Raw genomic sequence first — 22870 nt, 5'->3', positions numbered from 1 at the left:
ACAAACAATTTTGCGTTCTGTGGGCAAAGCCATTTCTGAATCCACAAAACAAAGTCCGCTTGGATCCCATGCCTCCTTACTTTCTTAATAAGCCTTGCATGGGGTACCTTATCAAGTGCCTTGCTGAAATCCATATACACTACATCAACTGCTCTACCTCCATAAATGTGTTTAGTCTCATCGTCAGAAAATTCAATCAGGCCGGTAAGGCACGAGCTGCCCTTGACAAAGCCAAGCTGACTATTCCTGATCATGTTATGCCTCTCCAAATGTTCATAAATTCATGAAACAGAACATGTGAAGCTGAATTCCTTACTTCCTATTTTCAGTTAGCCCTGCTGAGCCAGTTCCTCCATCACCAGGGTAACAGCCCAGCAGAGCTGCAGAGTGTTGAACATATTTATCGCTCTCTGGTCACCGCCCCTCAGTGACCTCAGGAGCCGGTGTGGAGGCCCGGATGTCTTGAGCATTCACTGTATGGAATATATAACGTTTCTATCGCAGGAAAGAGATAACCAATGAATGTAGGGATTGCATTCATGCAAATCTGTTTAGGATGTCACAAACAGGGTTCAACAGGGATCACTCCCTCCACAATTCCCTTGTTCATTCATCCCTCCTCATTGATCTTCCTCCAGATACTTATCCCTGCATAAGCCTAAGTGCTACACCTGCCGTACCCCTCCTCCCTCACCTCCATTCAGAGACACAAAGCAGTCCTTCCTGATGAGGCAACGCTTCATCTGCGAATCTATTGCTGGGCTCATCTATTGTGCCCCGTGCTCCCGATGCGGCCTCCTCCACATCGGTGAGACCCGCCATAAACTGGGAGACGGTTTTTGTTTAGCATCTCTGCATCATCTGCCACAAGGGGGACATTGCAGCGGCCAGACGTTTTAATTCTGATTCCCATTCGGACGTTTCGATCAGACCGCCCTCAGGGTGGAGGAGCAACACCTTAGTGATCGTCTTCACACAAAAAAACCAAAGGCCGGCAGATGTGTGGAGACGGAAGGGATGGAGGAAATGAGGATCGGACAGAAACATGTGGCTGAGATGGGAGAGCAGCCGCCATCTTGTTGATGGTTAGAGGGGCTGAATGGCCTCCTCCTGCTGTTTTTCACTTGATGTTTCAGTGTTCCTGTCCAGTGAGGCTCCGGAGGAATGTGAATAGAAAAAGAGTGTTTATAAACATAGAAGTGATTTCAATGAAACCTGCACAATTCCTTTTCGGGTGGGAATTGTATGTCAGACCGGGATGGGAATCGAACCCTTAACTCTGAGAATCGGGAGATGGAGCCATGGGGACGGGGAAGATACAGAGGGGAAAAATAAAAATGTAGGTGGTGTAAATATGGAATAATGTGGGGAATGCGGCAGGTAGGTCGGGCAGCGTGTGAGGGGCGAGGAGCGGAGTCACCGGTTTCTCGCTCCCATTTCAAACGCAGATCTGCAGCATCTCAGGTTTTCGCTTCCGAGGCCCCGCCCCCGCTCTCACAGACTCCGGATGGGCGGGGTTTTCTTTCCGTTCTCTGTTGAAGCTGATTGTCTGTGGGTAGCAGGCGGACGGATCTCGCTGCTCTCCGGACAAATTGATGAAGTTCTCATCGGTCAGTATTGAGGCCGGTCACTGGGGTTGAACGCAACCGACAATTTCCCATCGGTGAGTACTGAAGTCGATCCCGGGGGCGGGGAACCTCATGCTGGGCAGAGAGTCCCGTTAACTTCCTCGAACTGGCGGCCTCGTCCCGCTTCCTGGATACAAACTGTCGTGGTCGGTCCGGGTTACGGGACCTTCACACCGAACCGCCTGAGATGAGCCGATGCTCAGCCCCTGGTGTTCTGGTCCCAGGAGCGGGATGAGGTGGTGATGCCGAGACTGAACCCATCCATTAAGATGTACCTGGTGAACTTTACCTCCGTCACCCGGCCCGGTATCGGATCCAAACTCCACCTGGATCGACGCCTGGGGTCGATAATTGTTTTACATATTTCCAGCACACTGGAAGCGGCCGTTCGGTAAAACAAACCATTCTCAATGATATATATATCAACCATCTTGTTCCACCTCTGTCCAGCCTGTATCCCACTACCTCAATGATATATATCAACCTTCTAGTTCAATCTCTGTCCTGCCTGTATGCCACCAGCTCAATGATATATATATATCAACCTGCTTGCTCAATGTTAGTCCAGCCTGTATCCCAATGCCGCAATGATATATTTCAACAATCTCTCTTCTTAACTTTGTCTTCATTGTGAAGTTTAGTATTGCAGCTTTCCATTTATTTATTTATTTATTTGTGTGCCTGTCTGTTTGTTTGTTTGTTTATTTATTTATTTATTTATTTAGTTAGTTAGTTAGTTGGTTAGTTAGTTAGTTATTGTTCGCTAGGAATACCAGAGGTTTAGTTGGACACAACACGTGACAGGGTAAAAGCAACCATTTCAATTTTAGATTCACCGTTACAAAATGGCTGCAGTGTTAATCTTTGTCATAACGGAACTCACAGCATCTGATGTTGAGTTTGTTATTTCCTTTTTCGGTTATTTTCGGTGAGCCACTTCCTCTGTTTCCAGGGTAACGGCCCGTCAGAGCTGCAGCAAGTGTTGCAGTTTTTATCGCTCTGTGGTCACCGCCTCTCAGCGTAGAGACAGTGGCCTCGGGAGCAAATGTAACAGAGTGATAGTGGGAGGAAAGGATGCTGTGAGCATTGACTGTATGGGATGTGTTAAACCAGGGTCAGAATGAACTCAGAACTAACAGAGTGGTTGGGGTGGGGGTGGCATTTACAGTTCAGGGTGGCAATCAGTTACTATCTGTGCATTAAAATGAAGAGGGAGAAAATACCACAGTTGCAGGAAATTTAAAGTAAGGAAGGGAAAATACTGGAGACGCTCAGCAGATCGGCAGCATCTTGGACAGTCTCAGTTCTGGAACTGGGTCTTCCACCATTTCTCCTTTCAGAGACGTAGTCTGATGTACTGAGCTCCCAGCTTTTTCTACTTTATAATTTTACATTTTGTTCCTGCTACACTGCAGGAAACATGGCAGCCCGCTCTGCTGTGCAAGATCCCACACAGCGATGACATAGAGATCAAATGTGCTCGGTTTAGCTGCTGGTGTCAGGCTGAAGTGTATCCGCATCCTCTATACAGACCGGGGAACCAGCCTGAGCACCGGCCCCGGCAGAGGGTCATTAGGTTCCAATTCCACCTTAGTTTGTGAATCGGAAATGGCAGGAACCCCACGGCAAATTGCCGGCACCAAGGCGTCTTTGTATGGGTGATAATATTGGGCTGGTGACTCTGATGATATGGAATTGGCAGTATACGGACTACAGTCCAGGTTGGTAATTCTGCAGCTGGGATCGGAATTTTCTCAGTCTGCAGTGAAGCTGAAATCCCGGGCGGTTGGGCATTGGTTATGGGGAAATCACAGTCAACACTGTCCAATAGGATATCATATCTGTCAAGTATTTTGGAGATTATTTAAGAATGACCTAGGCGTTAGGTGAAGTTGGGCAGTGACGTTGTTCATCTGAACTTTGGTAAAGTCTGTAACAAGATCCTGCATGGCAGCTGATCGGGGAGGTTCGGTCACGTGGGATTCACAGGCGGCTGGCGAGGTGGGTTCACACCGGGCTAGAGAACAAGAAGGAGAGGGGGATGAATGTAGATGGTTCTAACGAATGGAGGCCTGTGACGAGTGGGATGTGAGTGTCAGTGTTGAGATCTCTGTAATTTACTATTCATGCCCTTGATTTGTATATGAATGTACATGGCTACACAGAAAATGTAGTGTAGTTTTTTTGGGGGGGTTTGATTTACTTTTCAGCTGGTTTGGCACACTATTGTGTTCCTGTGATGTACTGTTCCATGTTCTGTTCTATCTTCAGCATCTAGAGTTTCTCTTTGACTTCCACTGGCAGATAGACAGGTGAGAGTGAGGGGGAATTTCCAAATGTGAATTCAGTTCTGAAACCCCGGTCTATTTCTACCGGTGCAAACACAAAACAGGGTATTTAATCACAGCCTCTCCCTGTGAGAGATGGAATGGGAACTCATTCTTTGCTTTGCTTCCAAAGGAACTTCAGAACCAAACATCTGAGCACAGAACAGAAATACTCGCTCAACATCTCATAAACGCGGACAATTTGATTCCCCGATTCATTTTATCTGGGTCAAGACATGTGTGGTATCCCAGGATGCAACCTCAGAGGGTCACAGCCCGCACCCAGAGCCTCGCACATCGTTTCCACATCTCACACTGAGAGATTCACGCTACAAAGATCCAGCCCCCGGAGACGTCTGCTTCATTGCGGAAGGAGGAACATCCAGCCGCATCTGTAAAAGCACCAACGGAGACTGAAGCCCAAACACTGACAGCTCCATATTCCTGGAGCCCCCATCGCAAGATTGTATCTCAAGCACCAGCTCTCCCAGGGCTCTTTGTTGCCAGAATAATCCGAGGAATGATAAGCATTATGCATGTGGAGCATTTGATGGCCCTGGGCCTGTGTTCAGTGGAGTTCAGATGGTTGGCGGGTTAGGACAGGGGTGATTATTTACACCGACTGAATGACAAGAAGTTTGGTTGCAGTGAGAATGGAGAGGGTGTCTTGATTAGACGGAGAGTCTGGGATCTGAGAGTACCGCCTCAGAATAAAGAAGCTTCACTTTAAAACTGAGATGAGAGCAATTACTTTAGCCAAGTGTTGGTTGATCTGTGGAATTCGATGCCACAGAGGGTGGTGGAGGCTGTCGTTGGGTATATTCATGTTCTGGATTGCTAAATAGGTTGCGTGCTATAGCAGGGAAGCAAGAATACGGTGTTGGAAAAAAAATCCTCCATGATTGATTTTGGAGCAGACTAGATTGACCGAATCACCTAATTCTACTCCTGTGCATTATGATTTGTATCTTATACCATGACTGAGTAATCAGTTCTTTGTGTCCCATCACAAACAAGAGAAAATCTTCAGATGCTGCCAAGCAACACATACAAAATGCTGGAGGAATTCAGCAGGCCAGGCAGCATCTATGGAAGAGAGTAGAGTCGACATACAGATGCTGCCTGGTGTGATGAGGTCCTGCAGCAATTTTGTGTGTGTTTCTTTGTATCCCATGTCAGGCTTTGGAAAGTGTGAGGGGCAGTTACAGATTTCTTCACTCGCATCATTATATATGAGTTCAAGTTTAAGTTCCAATAAGTTTACTTCTTTGTTCTACTTTGTATGAGTAACATGCTTCATTATCTCTCTGGTTAAAGATAGACCTGACCTGCGAGATGTATTGGAAGAAAAGACCACGACAGGAAGAAAATCACAACTGAAGGCGAGTGAACAGCAACAATGAACCAGCCCGAAGACGGACAGCAGCAAATGGAGATAACCCATCTGACTTGGCGTCTCCATTGATTCAGTCAGGAGAGAGTTTGGTGAGTCTTATTTACCCAAACACTGGTCCTTTAGACATTACATTTCTGTGCCAAGGAAGGTAGGAAATAGCTGGAGTGGGATTGAATAAGCCTCGGAATACCAGTATGCGTCTGTCAGACCCATTTGCACTCACTGCAGATTTGCTAATTACTCTGAGAAGCCACGCAAATTCCCTCATATTGTTTGCTCATTTCAAACTCTTATCAGTTCTGCTGTTTCCTTGCTTGGCTGGGTTAGGTCACAACAATCTCAAAATGCATTGAGAATTTCCTCTCTTTATAAGAGGCCGCAGTTTTCTCCTGCTCTAGTGATTGCAGAAATGTGGAATTACCGTGAACTACAGCAACATGTCATTGACTCCTCTGTCTATTGCAAGCTGCAACGATATACTTGCCCTCGAGTATGTTGTCGCACAAGCCTCCGCAAACCCTCTTGAAGCCGAATGTCCCAGCACCACATTTCAGTCTTAACCAGCAAATGCCAACCAATAATTTACATTTGTATACCCTGTCGCCATCAAATGTTTTTATACTAATAAATTGTCAGAACCTACGAAGCTGTGATTAAGCATATTTAGGTTTTATAATGAAGTTATGTTCCCATTTGGCCCTGTACCAAAGGCATGGGTTATATCTGTACTTGAGATGTCCCTGCAGCCGGGACTTCTGGAGCTGCCGGGGTGAGTTTAAACTCAGTCGCTGCGGGATGGGAACCAGAGTGTTTGGTCAGATAATAGAAGAGTTGATATAAAGGTAGATGCGAAGTTCACAGAGACTGTGGAAGGATCGGATGTGGACAGGGCATCATGTAGTCAGTTGGAAATGTCTTTAATTCAATACAATATGTATTAAGAATACGAGTAACTTAGAACATGGATGGTACATGTTATCACCATTACACAGACCGGACTGTTACAAGGGCAGGTTTGGTGTTTGATGCTCCAGGTTTTACTTGTTTCATAATACATATGGGGGGGGGGGGGTGGGGGGGGGTGAAAGGCGGAGAATTGTCTTTACTAATTAGGAATCATATGACAGTTACATAAACAGAGGACATCAATGTGGGTGCAAATCAGAAAAGAGAAGGGAGCTATCATTCTGTGAGTATTCTATAGGCCTCCCCCAAAGCCACTGGGATAATGAGAGCAGATAACTTGGCAGATTTGGGAAAGGTGCAAAAACAACAAGGTTATTATCACTATTGATCTCAACTTTCCTGATGTTGATCCCACCTCCTTGTTCCAAAATGTGTCAATGGGGCAGAATGTGTTCTGTGTCCAGGAAGGATTCTTGACATGGTATGTGGATGGGCTAACTGGAGGATTTGCCATACTGTATCTAGTATGAGGCAATGATGCTGGTCAGGTGACAGATGTCACGATGGGTGACCTTTTTGAGATAGAGACCACAACACCCCAACTTTTATCATTGTCATGGACAAGGATAGTAGCAGACGATACGAGGCAGTATTTAACCAGTGGATGGATAGTTACAATGGTATTCGAAGTATCTTGGGGGTGTAAATTGGGAAAACATTTTCAAAGGGAAATGCCAGATGCAACTGTGAAGTTTGTTTCAGGAACACTTGAATGCGGTTCGGGGTAGATTTGTTCCACACACAGTGAAAGAATGTTTATATAAACGAACCGTGGTTCACAAGGGATGAGAACATTTAAGCAAGAGGGAAAATGAAGCATTGTTTAGGTACAGTGAGCAACATTCAAGCGAGGCTCTAGAGAATTATATGGTATCCTGGAAGGAACTTAAGAAGCGACTTGGAGGTCGAAGGCAACTTGAGAAGTCCTTGGGAAGTAGGACGAAGGAAAACCCAAGGCATTCTACATGTGGGTGAAGAAGAGGAGGGTGAATAGATTGAGGGTAGGACTAGGACTACTCAGGAACAAAGGTGGAAACGTGGCTGGAGGATGCGGTGATAGGTGAGGTGCTTAATGAATGCTTTGCTTCAGTTACCAATGAGGTGGACAGTGATTGTGATGATAGCATAGCAGCATGGCAATATTAAGAAAGAGATGTTCAATCTACCAATATACACCACATTACTACAGGAAGTGAGGGGGGAGGTTACCGGGCATTGACAATGATCATTGTATCCTCTCTGGCCACAGGGATGGTAACACATGATTGGAGGCTGTCAAATGTTGTTCCATAATTCAACTGTCATGGTTCCGGTTGGCTGTTCCCCTTTAACGCTCCTTTCTCCCTAATTATGCCCTAATTTCAGTCATTAGATCTCCATTGCTGCTAGTTTACTCAATTACCATACACCTGGTTTTCATCAGAGACTGTGAAATAAATACGATGGCGACACGATCACAGGTTGCCAGTTTGTTGGTCTATTCCCATGTGATACTTTGTTTCTCGACTGCTTAGAACTGTTTGTTCTAAGTTCAACTCCAGTCTCAAGATATTCCATGAAAACCCCGTCACCGTGTCAAGACTCCATGTCAGAGCTCCGTGCCAAGATTCCTCCGGTTTGCTGTCCAACGTTCACGCCTCCGCCCGCATCCCCAACTCAATCTCCATGCCGGTGTCCTGCACTTGGGTTCTGCTCAGTCGCTCTGTGCCACATCAATAAACCCAATGGGTTTAATCCTGGGGATTATAGACCAGTGAGTGTTACATCGGGGTGGGCAAACCCTTGGAACGCCAGCTGAAAACAATGAAAGACAGTTCCTTATCTTGCTCCGGTGGTTGGACTTGACAGCGGTGAAGGCAAGGCTCAAGGCAAGGCTCCTGGAGGAAGGTGAAGGGAAGGGATACAGACAGGGGGTATGGACAAGAATCAGTTTCCTCAACATAAACTGGGGAAAACCTGGAATAAGGAACATGGACCGGACTGTGAACCGGAAGGCGCTACGATCTTAATGTGTTTCCCCGGAAAGGAGCTCCAAACCCACCAGACAAAGCAAGACTACCCAGACACACCAAGTCAAGAGACCAACTCTACCACCCAACAAACCAAAAACTAAAGCTACAAGACCTACACAAAACCACATAGTTGCAGTTAACGTATGGTTACAACAGTGCAGCCAATACCATAACTGATTAAAAAAAAACCATGGGCACAGTAAAAAATAGTCCAAAGATGTTAAAAGATTCTAAGTTCGAAAGAAACCATGACACAGTTTCCACAAGTCCTCAGGGTCCCGATAGACTCGTCATCCCACGCAGTCGGCAGAAGGGATTACCCTCGCTATGGACTTCCAAGGCGCCTGTGGACTCAGCTTCACAGACAATGAAAGCTCCGTCAGACCCAGCCTCGCAGACGCAGCACACAGTGAAAGCGCCCCGACCACAGCGGACTCCGAGTCCGTCGAACCCGTTGTGTTAAAGTTAGACCTGAGGTGAGAGATTTATTGGAAGAAATGCCCCAAATGGAAGCAAACCACGAGTGAAGACGAGGGAACAGCAGCAAGTTAACCTGCCCGAGGATTGAGAGCACCAACTGGAGAGAACCCATCTGACTCAGAGTTTCCAGTGATTCAGTCAGCAGAAAGTCTCGTGAGTCTCGTTTACTCAAACACTGGTCCTTTAGACATTACATACCTGCACAAAGGAAGGTAGTAAATAGTTGGGACGAGACTGAAAGTGCCCAGAAGTACCAGTTATGCCTCTGTCAGACCAGTTACAATCACTCCAGGTCAGGTGATGTGCTGTCAGTATCCCAGCTCTTTAAAGTCACTCACATTCCCTCAGTGTTTGCTCATTTCAATATCTTGCATCTTGTGAAAAAGCTTTTGGTCACTTCTGAGTGGGGAGAGGTAGACAAAGGGGAGAGTTTATACTTAATATCTTTAAAAACAAGTAATTCTTTGAACTTACTTGCTGCAAACTTGCTTGACCTTTTCTACTTGGAGTGACGGAGAATGAGGGGTGACCTGATAGAGGAGTATAAAATGATGAGAGGCATTGATCATGTGGATAGCCAGAGGCTTTATTCCCAGGGCTGAAATGACTGATATGAGGGGGTATAGTTTTAAGGTGCTTGGAGGTAGGTAGAGGGGGGATGTCAGGGGAATTTTCCACACAGAGTGGTGGGTGTGGAATGCATTGCTGGCGACGCTTGTGGAGGCGGATAAAATAGGGTTTTAGATAGGTAAATGGAGCTAAATAGGTAAATAGACTTTTAGATGGGTAAATGGAGCTCGGGAAAATAGGTCTGTGCTGTTGGGTAATTCTAGACAGTTTCTAGAGTAGGTTACATGGTCGGCAGAACGTTGTGGGCCAAAAGGCCTGTAGTGTGCTGTTGGTTTCTATGTTCCATGTTCAAACTTACTACCTATACCCTATATATTCCCAACCAAATGATTGATATAGATGGCAAGTAACAATAGGTGTAACCATGGGGAACATCGCTAGGCACTGGCCTCGAGTCCAATAAACAGCCTCTCACCATCACCCTCTAATTCCTGCCATTCAGCTGTTCCCAGACTCTGGGGCTCTGTAGCAAACACAATGTTCAGGAAGTTTAGTCAATAATTAAAGTGAAAAGGGAATTGTTGCTTCCTGAAAGGTCACGTATCCTGTCTGATTCAATGGACCAACTCCTCCCTTGTTTATGGCTTAATTTATCCTGGGTCCTATCCTTCTGGGTCACGCTGCGTCTGATAACCCACATTCCCAACCTCCTTTCTCCCCGCCAATGGCCCCACACTCTTTCCCCATTTAACCCCCACCCCCACACGTGGACTGATCCACATCACCCACATCCTCCCTCCCAGCGAGGGGAACCACAACTAATTGATCCCACAGTCTCGGCTCAGACATGAAACTAAAACCAGATCTTCAAGACCAGACAGCCTGGACTGTCCAGCCATCCGGCTCGGTCCCAGCCCACTTCCACTGCAGCCGACGCTCGATTTACACAAACCTGTGATCAGCCCCTTCCTCACCATCGCCTAAACAGGAGAACTACCGGCATCAGCTGGGTTCGGAACTGTGCTGCACTTTGCAGAACGTCCCTATGGCACCACTGGAGGGCGAATGGACAACACAGAGGGTTTGACTGACCTGTCCTTTCAATTTCACACCCCTGAACTCCACATCAACTCCATCCAACCAAATCTGGGCAAACTTCACTGACCAGCAACTATAGTGTATCTCAGCGATCAGCTGTTTGAATGATACACTGACTTAGAGGAAGGGGTATCTGTGGTCCACATTGCCAGTGTTTAGTTTGTCAGGAGACATAGACTGCAGTGATGAGAGGTCTTCTGTTAACTGATATAAATCTGTGTTTACACTGCTGTCAAATCCATTTTACATCAGTATAACCATTGTTTATGAAATCAGTAAACAAACAGGATACTGCATTGACTGGTCCAATCCAAACCAGATCACCCTGGAAAGTCCTCTCCAGAAACATTTGGGTTTTGTAACCCAGTTCGAGAAAAGGGCCAATGCCCACTCCGTCAACAACATGGGAAAGCCGGGCACATAGCAGGGGACTCTCCTGATTCAGTGATGAAATCTGTTAAGTTTCCTTCATTGTTCTCCTGAAATCATTAAAAATATCAATTGAACATCTTTTGAAAACAACTTCTCACCCACATGTGACGTCACTCTGCGCCCCCTCATGCCTGATGTCAGGTGTGGGTTCCCCACACTGGGATTTGATATCACTCTGCGTCCCCTCATGTCTGACGTCACGTGTGAGTTCCCCCACACTAGGATCTGACGTCACGTGTGCACTTCCTTACGTCACACTGGTGCTGAGACGGTTGAATTTTACCGGCTAAGGTAACAGCTACCTGACCCACCCACCCCACCCGACAGTCAACAGAGGCGTTACCCTCTTCACATTGGTGAGAAGTGATGTCAATCACTGCTTACACCCAATAACGGAGATGGACCGGCCGAGAGGGCGTTACCCCTGCTGATACCGACTTCTGCTCCCGTCCTCAAACTCCCATTCAAAACAGAACAAATCTCAAAGTAAATGTCCAGCCTTTTTATTTATTTACATTTCCCTCCACGTGAAGTTGGGTGCGTTCGTGAAGTGACTTCTGTAGCCGGATTATAATGTATTGCTGACAGAGAGGAGGAGACCGCTCGGCCCATTGGCTTGATGCAGGCTGCTCGCAGAGTGACTGATCTGGCAGAATGACGAGGGTGAGGGATTTTACTGAGATGATAAAGATGGTGTGAGAGGGGGGTGAGTCTGAGAGGTTGTTTGGGGGATCAAGGAGCAGGATGGGGAAGGAGCCCATTGACAGTGGGGAAGGGGGTGAAGATGGCGTGAGAGGGGTGTGAGTCTGAGAGGTTGTTTGTCTCTGGGGAAGGAGCCCATTGACAGTGGGGAAGGGGGGTGAAGATGGTGTGAGAGGGGTGTGAGTCTGAGAGGTTGTTTGTCTCTGGGGAAGGAGCCCATTGACAGTGGGGAAGGGGGGTGAAGATGGTGTGAGAGGGGGGTGAGTCTGAGAGGTTGTTTGTGTCAAGGAGCAGGATGGGGAAGGAGCCCATTGACAGTGGGGAAGGGGGGTGAAGATGGTGTGAGAGAGGGGTGAGTCTGAGAGGTTGTTTGTCTCTGGGGAAGGAGCCCATTGACAGTGGGGAAGGGGGGTGAAGATGGTGTGAGAGGGGGGTGATTCTGAGAGGTTGTTTGTCTGGGGAAGGAGCCCATTGACAGTGGGGAAGGGGTGAAGATGGTGTGAGAGGGGTGTGAGTCAGAGAGGTTGTTTGTCTCTGGGGAAGGAGCCCATTGACAGTGGGGAAGGGTGGTGAAGATGGTGTGAGAGGGGGGTGAGTCTGAGAGGTTGTTTGTCTCTGGGGAAGGAGCCCATTGACAGTGGGGAAGGGGGGTGAAGATGGTGTGAGAGGGGTGTGAGTCTGAGAGGTTGTTTGTCTCTGGGGAAGGAGCCCATTGACAGTGGGGAAGGGGGTGAAGATGGTGTGAGAGGGGTGTGAGTCTAAGAGGTTGTTTGTCTCTGGGGAAGGAGCCCATTGACAGTGGGGAAGGGGGTGAAGATGGTCTGAGAGGGGGGTGAGTCCGAGAGGTTGTTTGTCTCTGGGGAAGGAGCCCATTGACAGTGGGGAAGGGGTGAAGATGGTGTGAGAGGGGGGTGAGTCGGAGAGGTTGTTTGTGTCAAGGAGCAGGATGGGGAAGGAGCCCACTGACAGTGGGGAAGGGGGTGAAGATGGTGTGAGAGGGGGGTGAATCTGAGAGGTTGTTTGTCTCTGGGGAAGGAGCCCATTGACAGTGGGGAAGGGGTGAAGATGGTGTGAGAGGGGGGTGAGTCGGAGAGGTTGTTTGTGTCAAGGAGCAGGATGGGGAAGGAGCCCATTGACAGTGGGGAAGGGGGTATATTACTGAAAGGATGAAGATGGTGTGAGAGGGGTCGGACAGGATACAGAGGCGAGCAGAGGGATTCACCACATTGGGAAGCAAACACCGGCACACTGTTGATCTGCAAGTGTGGCCGATGGTCCGGGCAAAGTGGATTGGAGTCGTGTTGGGGGGCAAGAATGAACTGGTCTGGAGTCTTATTGAATGACAGGATGAACTGAACGGGCTGAGTGGCCTGCTCCTGTTTCTGGTGCCTTGGTGTTAAAAGGGAATGAATAGCCTGACCCTTCTTGGGTCTGCATGATGTCCCAGTGGGTATTGTAGGGACCGGTGCTTGGAGCCCAGTTGTTTCCAAACTGTGTCAACAACTTGGCTGAGGGAACAAATTTAACATTTTCAAGACTGCTCTTGAAAATAATGTATATTTGTACATTGTTAATGACAGAAAATCTATATTTATGATTATTGACACAACATATATATTTGTATATTTTAATGACATAAAACGTATTTCTATATTGATAATGGCGCAGAATTGTATAATTTGTCATCTGAATGTACTTGCCTGTGATGCTGCTACAAGTCAGTGTTTCTCTGTCCCTGTACCTTCCCATATTGTGCACTTGGCAATAAATTCAATATTTGTTTCTGCTACAGAAGTGGGTGATCTCACAGTTCCCACATTGGGCTCCAGCTGACCTGTTTCTCCAACTCACTCCTTTTACCTCAGTTTCCCTGAAACCTCTTGACAAGAGACACAGAACATTGAACAGTACAGTACCAGAACAGGCCCTTCGGCCCAAAACGTTTTGCTCAGCTAATTAAATTAGGAATTAAATGGCTAACTAATCCCTTCTGCCAACACGTCCCTCACACTCATGTGCTGATTTAAATATCTCTTAAAAGTCACCGCTGTGTCTGCCAGAACCAGCACCCCGGGCAAAACATCCTAGCAACCTGCCACTCTCTCTGGTAATAACACTTGCCCCTCACATCTCCTTTCAAACTACTCCCCCTCACTTTAAATGCATGGCCTCTTCTATTAGACATGTCTAACCAGGATAAAAAATATTGTCTGTCTTCTCTATCTCTGCCTCTCATAATGTTATACACCTCCATCGTCTCACCCCAGCCTGCAGGGCTCCAGAGAAAACAACCCAAGTTTGTCCAACCTCTCATTATAGCTCATGCCCTCTAATCCAGGCAATATCCTGGTAAACCTCTTCTGCACCATCTGTGCGTTAAGTAATGAGGGACTGAGGTGCAGTAGCTAGGGAGGGAGGTAGAAAATACATTGTATTTATTGTAAGATTTATCAGGTATAAGAATGAAAATGACTTTAACGATTATGTGGACTTTGTTGAGATTGTACCTGGAATATGGTGTAAAATCCTGCCCCACCCCAATACTAACACGGGTTATATAGACCAAAGAACAAACTGCCGGAGGAACTCAGTGGGTCGGGCAGCATCTGTGGAGGGAAATGGACCGTCAACATTTCGAGCCGAGACCCTCCCTCTGGCCTGAGAGTGGACGGGAAATAGTCCGAGAAAAGAGGTGAGGGGTGGGGATGGGGCAAGAGCTGGGGAGTGAGAGGTGGATCCAGGTGAGGGGGAGGTGGGAAGGTGGAAGGTGGAATTCCATGGAGGATTAACAAAGAGGTGAGAGAGTATTTGTTGTAGAGAGTGCAACAAAGATTCACCAGACTGATCCCTGGAGTGGTGAGGTCATCATATGAAGAAAGATCAAATGTGATAACCCTTTCATTTGGAGAATCGAGGACTGAGAGGTGAACACATTGAAATGCACAACATCATTACCGGTTGAACAGGGATCCCGGTCTCTGAAACAGGGATGGACTGTCCGGGACTGAGATGAGGGGAAATGTCTCCACTCCGAGGGTGGTGAATTTCTGTAAATCCCCACCACAGAGGGCGGTGAAGACTCGGTGATCGTCCTCACATAAAACAGAGGCCGGCAGATGTGTGGAGACGGAAGGGATGGAGGAAATGAGGATCGGGCAGAAACATGTGGCTGAGATGGGAGAGCAGCCGCCATCTTGTTGATGGTTGGAGGGGCAGAATGGCCACCTCCTGTTGCTTCTCGCTTGATGTTTCAGTGTTCCTTTTCAGTGACGCCGGGGAAATGTGAATAGAAACATAGACTGATTTAAATAAAACCTGCACAATTCTGGATTGGGTCTAAAATGTGTGCCGGACCGGGATGGGATTCAAACCCGTAACTGTGACCCGAGGGGTGGAGGGATGTGGACGGGGAAGGTGCAGAGGTAAATTTTAAAATATATCCAGTGTAATTATGAGATGATGTTTGAAATGCGGTGGGGGGGTGTGTCGGGCAGGTGTGAGGGGCGAGGAGCGGAGTCACCGAGTCACGTGGGAGACCGTCCACCCGTCAGGTGATCCCGTTGTACCGCAGGGCTGCAGCATCTGCAGGTTCGTTTCCGAGGCCCCGCTCACAGCTCCGATAACGCGCTGACGACATCGCGCATGCTCAGTACGGGAAGGGACTTTAGTCTGCAGAAGCAAAATGCTCCCACGAACGGAGCCTTTGTTGCAGCGCAGATGGAATTAAACACTGTCGGATAAACGTTTATGAAACCTGAACGTTTTTCTTTGTTGTACTGCATTTTTATCCTGTCCTTTAATTAGTAATTAAAATCAAAAGAATTTTTTTTTCTCTCGTCTGTCTTCATCCTAAAATATTCATAGTTGCATTTTACAAAAGAGGACACATCTACGATGTTGTGCTTTTCTCAGTCCGTGTGAAAATTTCCGGCTCAGAGCAATGGTTGATCCATGTAGCTGCAAAAATAGTAATTAGAGGGAACATTGGAGACCGAACCACGTTACATTCTATGCATATTAATCACGATTGAATATGGTACATTATCGTGCTTCCTGTTATCGAGGAGATGTTAAAAGTCAATAGAGTGGACAAAACAGTTTCACTGGGAGCCTGTCTGGTATCCAGGAAATAGTAAGGAATAACGCAAGAAAAATTAATAATAATTTCGCCTTGTCCGTGGGAGCGTACTGTGAGGCAAAGACGCTCAGGTGCTTAACAATATAGAACTAATTCTGAGCAGCGAATAACTAGACGGTCCATTTACTATAAATTCAAGAGCTTTTCGTTTTCGTTTCTCGAAAGATCACTATTAATGCCCCGATAATCACTTTTACTATCTTTTCAGAACACTGTGTTTAGTACCTCCCCCATTATAGGTATGAGCAAGGATGTGATCTGGGCCAAATTGCGCAATTAAGCGTTCAGCATATCATGCATCATCCTGGATAATCCCAGTTCTGATACTGGGTCTTCCACAGTGTCTTTTTCCACAGATGCAATCTGCTGTACCGAGTTTCCAGCACTTTATAAGAGGACGCAGGAAAATGGCATTGGGGCGAAAAAAAATCAGCCATGATTGAATGATGGAGGAGACTCGATGGACTGAATCACTTCATTCTGCTCTGATATCTTATCATGACTGAATGATGATTCCTTCATATCCCGTATCAGGATTTGTGACGTGTGAGGGACAATTACAGATTAGTTCAATGAGATTCTTTTATTTGTCTTCAGCGTTTAAATTTCGGTGAGATTCGCTTTTGAAAAAATTGAGCAGAAATATTTTTTTCTCCTTTGTATTGTTAATGTGCTTCATTATCTCTCTAGTTAAAGTTAGACCTGCGGTGAGAGATTTATTGGAAGAAAAGCCCACAGCTGGAAAGAAGCCACGAATGAGAACGAGGGAACAGCGACAAGTGAACCAGCCCGAGGACTGAGAGTACCAACTGAAGAGAACCCTCTGACTCAGAGTTTTCATTGATTCAGTCAGGAGAATGTTTGGTGAGTCTCATTCACTCGAACACTGGTCCTGTGAACATTACATATCTTTACAAAGGAAGGTACGAAATAGGTGGGATGCCTCGGTCAGACCAAGTTGCAATCACTCCAGGTCTGGTAATGTGCTTTCAGAAGCCCAGCTCTTTACAGTCACTCACATTCTCTGAGTGTTTGCTCATTTCAAGGTGCTGCATCATCTGAAGTAGCTTTTGGTCAGTTCTGATGTTTCCTTGTTACGTTATAATCATCTTAAAATGCGTTGACAATTTCCTCCCTTTATAAGAAGCCCCAAGTGTGTTGTGTTGTCGTGATTGCAGAAATGTGGAATTATCATGAACTGCAGCAACATGCCCTTGATCCCATTGGCTATTGCAATCTGCAGTGATATACTTACCCTCGAATATATCGTCGCGTAGGCCTCTGCTGAGAACAGACCATTTATAAAGCAAAATATCCCAACACTGCATTTTATTCAGTCCTAACTAGCACATGGCAACCCATAATTTACATTTACATACCTTGGCCTCATCAAGTACTTTTCTGCTAATTACATTGTCAGAACCCGTAAACGTGACATTAAGCAGAGGTGGAAATTCAAAGTTATGTTCCCATGGATGTTGTGCATGGGACTTCAGTAAAGCCTTTGACAAAGTGTCACATGACAGCTTGGCCCCGATGATTAGGTCCCATGCTGTCCGGAGAGAGCAAATTGGATGTATTCAAAATTAGCTTCAAGGTAGCAAGCAAAGAGTGCTGGTTGAAGGTTTCTCCTCGCAATGGAGGCGAGTAATTAGCGGTGTGCCGTGAGGCTACAAATTGGGACCTTTGATATTCGTTATTTTATAGCAATGATTTGGATGCGGTTGCACAAGGATTACTTAACAGGTAAGTTTGCAGAATGCACAACATTAGTAGTTGCTGTTCACAGAGAAGATTATCGTAGCATCTAGGGGATCTAAATGGACAGGGGCTGGTAAAGAGATTGCCAACCCAATCTGATCAGCAGCGGATTCATGCAGATGTTGGAGATCATGTGGAGGAAACAGCCAGAGGAAGTGGATGAGACAGGTGCGGTTGCATAATTCAAAAAGCAGTTGGGGTGTGTAGATGGAGTGAAGAGGCCAGAAGGGAGATGGCCCCATCACAGGAAATTGTGACCATCTCAGTGGGCACTGTGGTTGGCATTGTCTCGTTGGGCTGAACGCTCTGAATTTGCATTTTATTGCTCTGTGACTCTGTCAGCAGATGCGCCAGGTATCAGTGGACAGATATGGTGTGGAAGTGGTTACTAACAGGGAATGTTTGGTCCCCATGCCAAATGCTACAGGGGATGGAAATACTGTCATACTTGCAAAGTAGTCGAACTCTCTGACTCACTGTCTGCTTGTTGTGAAATTTAGAGCCTCACCAGCAGGTGGAGCTGTCCTGCAGAGCGACCAAAGTGTGAACAAGACGACGACAATCAACAATCGCCAGTTAGAATCAGAATGGCCAAAGGTATGATCACAGGGATCTTCGAATTAAACTTTTATCGCGTTTGTACACAATAGTCCAGATGAAAAAAATTGACACAGGTGTTAACAGGGCATAGAAAAGTTTCATCAAGCAGTGTCATTTATCCCACTGGTAAAGCGGCCTTGAGTAATTGATCAACCCAACAGTTCCAGCGCAGGGACATGACACCAGTAATGGTCGAATCACTCCGCTCATCATACAAAGCTTCAGCTGAGTGCAAGGAGCAGGGGCTCCTGAATCAGGTGGTCGTGAGTGAAACACAGACAGGAATGTGACAGAGATCTTGTCGTTTATGTGAATGTTCAGGGTCAGGGTCCATTTCACCTCCAGACAAGCCCTGATATGTAAGACATCTTCAACTTTCATTTATAAAATTCAGAAGCAGATGATAGGAGCATTTCCGGGATTTCCGAGATTCTATGATAACACAGCATTTCAGGTTTTGGAAGGAAAGCTACCAACTCCCCCCTGTTTTTTCTTGCCTGCTACGCAAAGGAGGAGGGGTGTCACCGAAATCTGTTTTCTGTAGCGGAGCGGAGATCATTGCCGGTGCTGGGAATGGCTGGGGATCGGGAAGCAGCTCATTGTAGATACATTTGTGATCTGCTTCGGAGTTTTAATACCCCGGTGAATGTATGGGCTGTGGAGAAATGGTGAGCCTGAGTTTCTAAATATTTCCCTGTTGATATGATCTGCTACCTGAATTTAAATTCCCAGGATCTTGGCTGGGAAACCCGGCATAACCAATGACCAAATGTCTGTGTCACCTGTAGACATTGTGATTGTGCTCAGATCTGAGATTCCAGCTGGAATAAAAACGATGCTCCAGCCTGGAAACGGGTCCTTCGGCCCATATAATTCATGCTGATCTAAATGTCCCATTTTCCTGCCGTTTTCCCAAACTTCCCTAGTAAACTTCTTCTCCCCTTTTTCCTGCCCACATGCTCTCAATTTTGTAATTTTATTTGTGTTTGCGGCCTCCTCTGGATGCATGTAATTTATACCCATCAGCAACCACGTGAAAAAATGCCCATTTGGTCCCTTTGAAATCTCTTCCCTCGAGTCTCTGACTCCCCTACCCGGGCAAAAAGACTGTGACCATCTACCCTATCTGCACCCCTGATTACTGTATGTGTGTGTGTAAGGTTTCCCTTCAAGCTCCTGAGCTCCAGGGCAAGCTGTCCCAGCCCAACCATATAACACAAAAAACAACACCCTAGCCCAGTACCGTAGTGTTCATTCTTCACTTCACACTTTCCAGCTTCATCACCTCCATCCTATAGATTAGCAACTGCAACTACACACAAAGCTCTATAACCAAGACTTTGGCAATGACATGCATAGTTGTTACATGATGATCAGCAGGTGGGGGATAAGATGGGAACCAGGGGAGAGGTCAGCATAGATCGCAAGGGAATGGTCAGCCTGCGACCCAGGGGACCGGACAACGTGCGTCTCAAGGGAACGGTCAGTCTGTGAGCAAGGGGACTGGAGAAAGCAACTCCAGTCCCCTTGTCCAGTCTTCAGCCCCTCGTGTGACAAAGCAACTGGAGAATGTGTGATCCAGCAGACTGGACCATGTGTAATCCCGTTGCTGGTCTTTGTGTGACACAGACTACTGGACAGTTAGTGACCGAGGGAGATTTTAGCTTGTGGAAGATAATCACAGTGATATTTCCCAGTATCACCGGACACCGGTGCATTATGATCCCGTGGTCATCCGTGCGTTCAACTGCTGTGATTAGTATTACTCTGCCTATCCTGCTATTTTACTGGGAGTAAATGTGTCCAGTCACCGGCTTATCGGTTTGGTCACCTGACAGGGTGTACGGTTCACATTAACCAGCGCAGTTCCACTCCAAATCTGGTCAGCCAGAGTCTCGGCTCCATTGCAATCTGAATCAGTTTTGCTCAGATCTAAATCATACTTGTATAACGTGCAATTCATTATTTATTTCATGTGGAAAATTGAAACTAGTATGGAACGTACTGAAGAGGATGTTACCATGCCGATCATCGAGGGAAGATGATCGGGACACGGGAAGCAAGGTACCAACGCAGGGTCAGATTGAGAGCGATGTCCCAATGGAATGCGGTCCGGCCGCAGAGAAGGAGGAGCAAATTCAGCCCAGAGACAGTGACGTCAGCGACACCGATCAGGAACCTGAAACCGGCACATGGGAGGCGACTGTCTGTCAACCCAGAGACAGTGACGTCACAGACACCGATCAGGACCCTGGAACCGGCACAAGTGAGGCGACTGCCTGTCGGCTCGGAAGCTCATTGAACACAGAACTGTCAAGTCCCCAAGAAGGAGCGGGTGAGTGAAATATGAGCGTGATGCGCTCACAGAATGCGGCAGGGTGGAGGGTAAAGGTGAGGCCTTGTTGGAGAGTTGGTCAGAGGAGAGGGAAAATGTGTGGGTGTGGTACATGTGGTGCACTGGGCAGCCGTTACCCCACTACAGGAAATGTACTACCTGCTCTGAGGATTTCCAGGATGTGAATTGGAGGAAATGCAGCTGTCCAGATGAGGAGAGTGTTTCCGGGATGTGAATCAGGGGAAATGTATTCGCCAGGATGGAGAGAGTATCTCTGGGAAGCGAATATTACCAACAATCCCAACGTTTATGCCCATCCAAATTTAAATAGGTGAATGGGTCGGATGGGGGATGGACTGGTTTATATTAAATGTGGTCCTTCTATTACGTAATGCCTAGAACATTGTTGGGTAGGCTTTAAGGCAAGTGTTAGATTCAAGTCAAGTCAAGTCACTTTTTTATTGCCATTTCGACCATAAATGCTGATACAGTACATAGTAAAAATGAGTCATTTTTCAGGACCATGGTGTTACATGACACATTACAAAAACTAGACTGAACTACGTAAAAAAACATCAGAGGAAAAGAAAAAACACACAACATCTACACTAAACTACACACCTATCTAGGACTGCATAAAGTGCACGAAACAGTGCAGACATTACAATAAATAATATACGTGACAATAGGGCAGTAAGGTGTCAGGCCAGGCTCTGGGTACTGAGGAGTCTGATAGCTTGGGGGAAGAAACTGTTACATAGTCTGGCCGTGAGAGCCCGAATGCTTCGGTGCATTTTCCCAGATGGCAGGAGGGAGAAGAGATTGTATGAGGGGTGCATGGATCCTTTATAATGCTGCTGGCTTTACGGATGCAGCGTGTGGTGTAAATGTCCGTAATGGCGGGAAGAGAGACCCCGATGGTCTTCTCAGCTGACCTCACTATACGCTGCAGGGTCTTGCGATCTGAGATGGTGCAATTTCCGAACCAGGCAGTGATGCAGCTGCTCAGGATGCTCTCAATACAACCCCTGTAGAATGTGATGAGGATGGGGGGGTGGGAGATGGACTTTCCTCAGCCTTCGCAGAAAGTAAAGACGCTGCTGGGCTTTCTTTGCTATGGAGCTGGTGTTGAGGGACCAGGTGAGATTCTCCGCTAGGTGAACACCAAGAAATTTGTTTTGTTCACATTCAGAGACAGGCTGCTGGCTCTGCACCAGTCCGTTAGCTGCTGCACCTCCTCTCTGTAAGCTGACTCGTCGTTTTTGCTGATGAGACCCACCACGGTCGTGTCATCGGCGAACTTGATGATATGGTTCGAGCTGTGTGTTGCAGCACAGTCGTGGGTCAGCAGAGTGAACAGCAGTGGTCTGTGCACACAGCCGTAGGGGGACTCCGTGCTCAGTGTGATGGTGTTGGAGATGGAGAATTAATCCAATTTGTATCTGTAGGCAGGTTCAAGACACGGTTTTTTGCTGAGTTGGGTGAGAGCGGTGGAAACGAGGGATATCTGAGTTCAAGCCAACATTTTCCTTTTTATATTCACAGAGCCAGAGTTTACAATCTCCGACCTCCTGGCAGAGGGGGAGGAATATCGACTTTACCAACTGACAAAGTTCTACAGAGACAGACTCAAACAAGCAATTGAAGAAAAGGTTGAGAGACTGGGTTGGATGTTGACAAAGGAGGGACATTTCAGCAGAGAAGAAAATGAGGTGAGTGCAGTTCGTGTATTCTCACTGATCTGCTGGTATCTGCGGGAATAGTGATCAACATTAATCTCCTGCACGTTTTAGGAGATCGACTTGGGAATGGAGACTTTGATCTCTGACTTGTCTCTCGCAGATCTGGTTTCAGTTTTTAAGGTGGGGAGCACTGGGAACTGCAGGTTTAGCATCACCTTTTCTTGTATCACCTGCTGTATTTATCAGTGTGAAGTAAGAGCAGTGGCTGCATATCTGGACTTCCAAAAGGCATTCGGTCTGAAACTAATTTCAAATCTTGGCTGAACCGTCGGGAAGCTTCACCTCATCTCATTAATCCAGGATCAGCATTAAACTGTCAATTGGGACAACCGGCTTCACTGCGGTACCTGAGGCAGGGAAACCAACTAACCACAGCTTGTCTTGGTTCCGTGAGTTCCCAAACAATGTGTGGCTGACTTGTCATAGTCACAGCAAAGTACTGTACAGAAACAGGCCTTTTGGTCCATCTATTGCATGCCAGACTACTGAATCTACTTATTCCCATTGACCTGCACCGGGCCATGGCGCTCTATACGCTCATTACGCAAGCATCTATTCAGAATTCTCTTAACCACTTGCACTACTTTCCCTGCTAGCTAGTTTTGCACTCTCACCACCCTCTGAGTAAACCGGTTTCACTTTTGTACCCTTTGAACTTTTCACCTTTCACCCTTTAGTGATAA

At 46.8% G+C, this 22870-nt stretch overlaps 1 protein-coding gene across 3 annotated transcripts in view; it reads left to right on the top strand.

Moving 5' to 3' along the window:
- Positions 1–1546: 1546 nt before the first annotated feature.
- Positions 1547–22870, top strand: part of LOC140722398 (NACHT, LRR and PYD domains-containing protein 12-like) — a 92965-nt gene continuing 71641 nt past the window's right edge. Inside the window, exons 1-6 of one of the 3 annotated variants that reach the window (XM_073037149.1) lie at positions 1547–1663; positions 5277–5440; positions 16446–16613; positions 18011–18107; positions 20104–20445; positions 21991–22157. In XM_073037149.1, the coding sequence (XP_072893250.1) occupies positions 18098–18107; positions 20104–20445; positions 21991–22157 (519 nt within the window). In that variant the 5' untranslated portion in view covers positions 1547–1663; positions 5277–5440; positions 16446–16613; positions 18011–18097. Of the gene's footprint in view, positions 1664–5272; positions 5441–16439; positions 16614–18010; positions 18108–20103; positions 20446–21990; positions 22158–22870 lie in introns of all 3 variants that reach the window. The other 2 variants (XM_073037147.1, XM_073037148.1) reach the window with 2 other exon arrangements.

This window comes from Hemitrygon akajei, unplaced genomic scaffold, assembly GCF_048418815.1.
Source record: "Hemitrygon akajei unplaced genomic scaffold, sHemAka1.3 Scf000076, whole genome shotgun sequence".
Classification (NCBI taxonomy): domain Eukaryota; kingdom Metazoa; phylum Chordata; class Chondrichthyes; order Myliobatiformes; family Dasyatidae; genus Hemitrygon; species Hemitrygon akajei.
The sequence above is the reverse complement of the archived record's forward strand: the minus strand, read 5'-3'. Positions and strand labels throughout refer to the sequence as shown.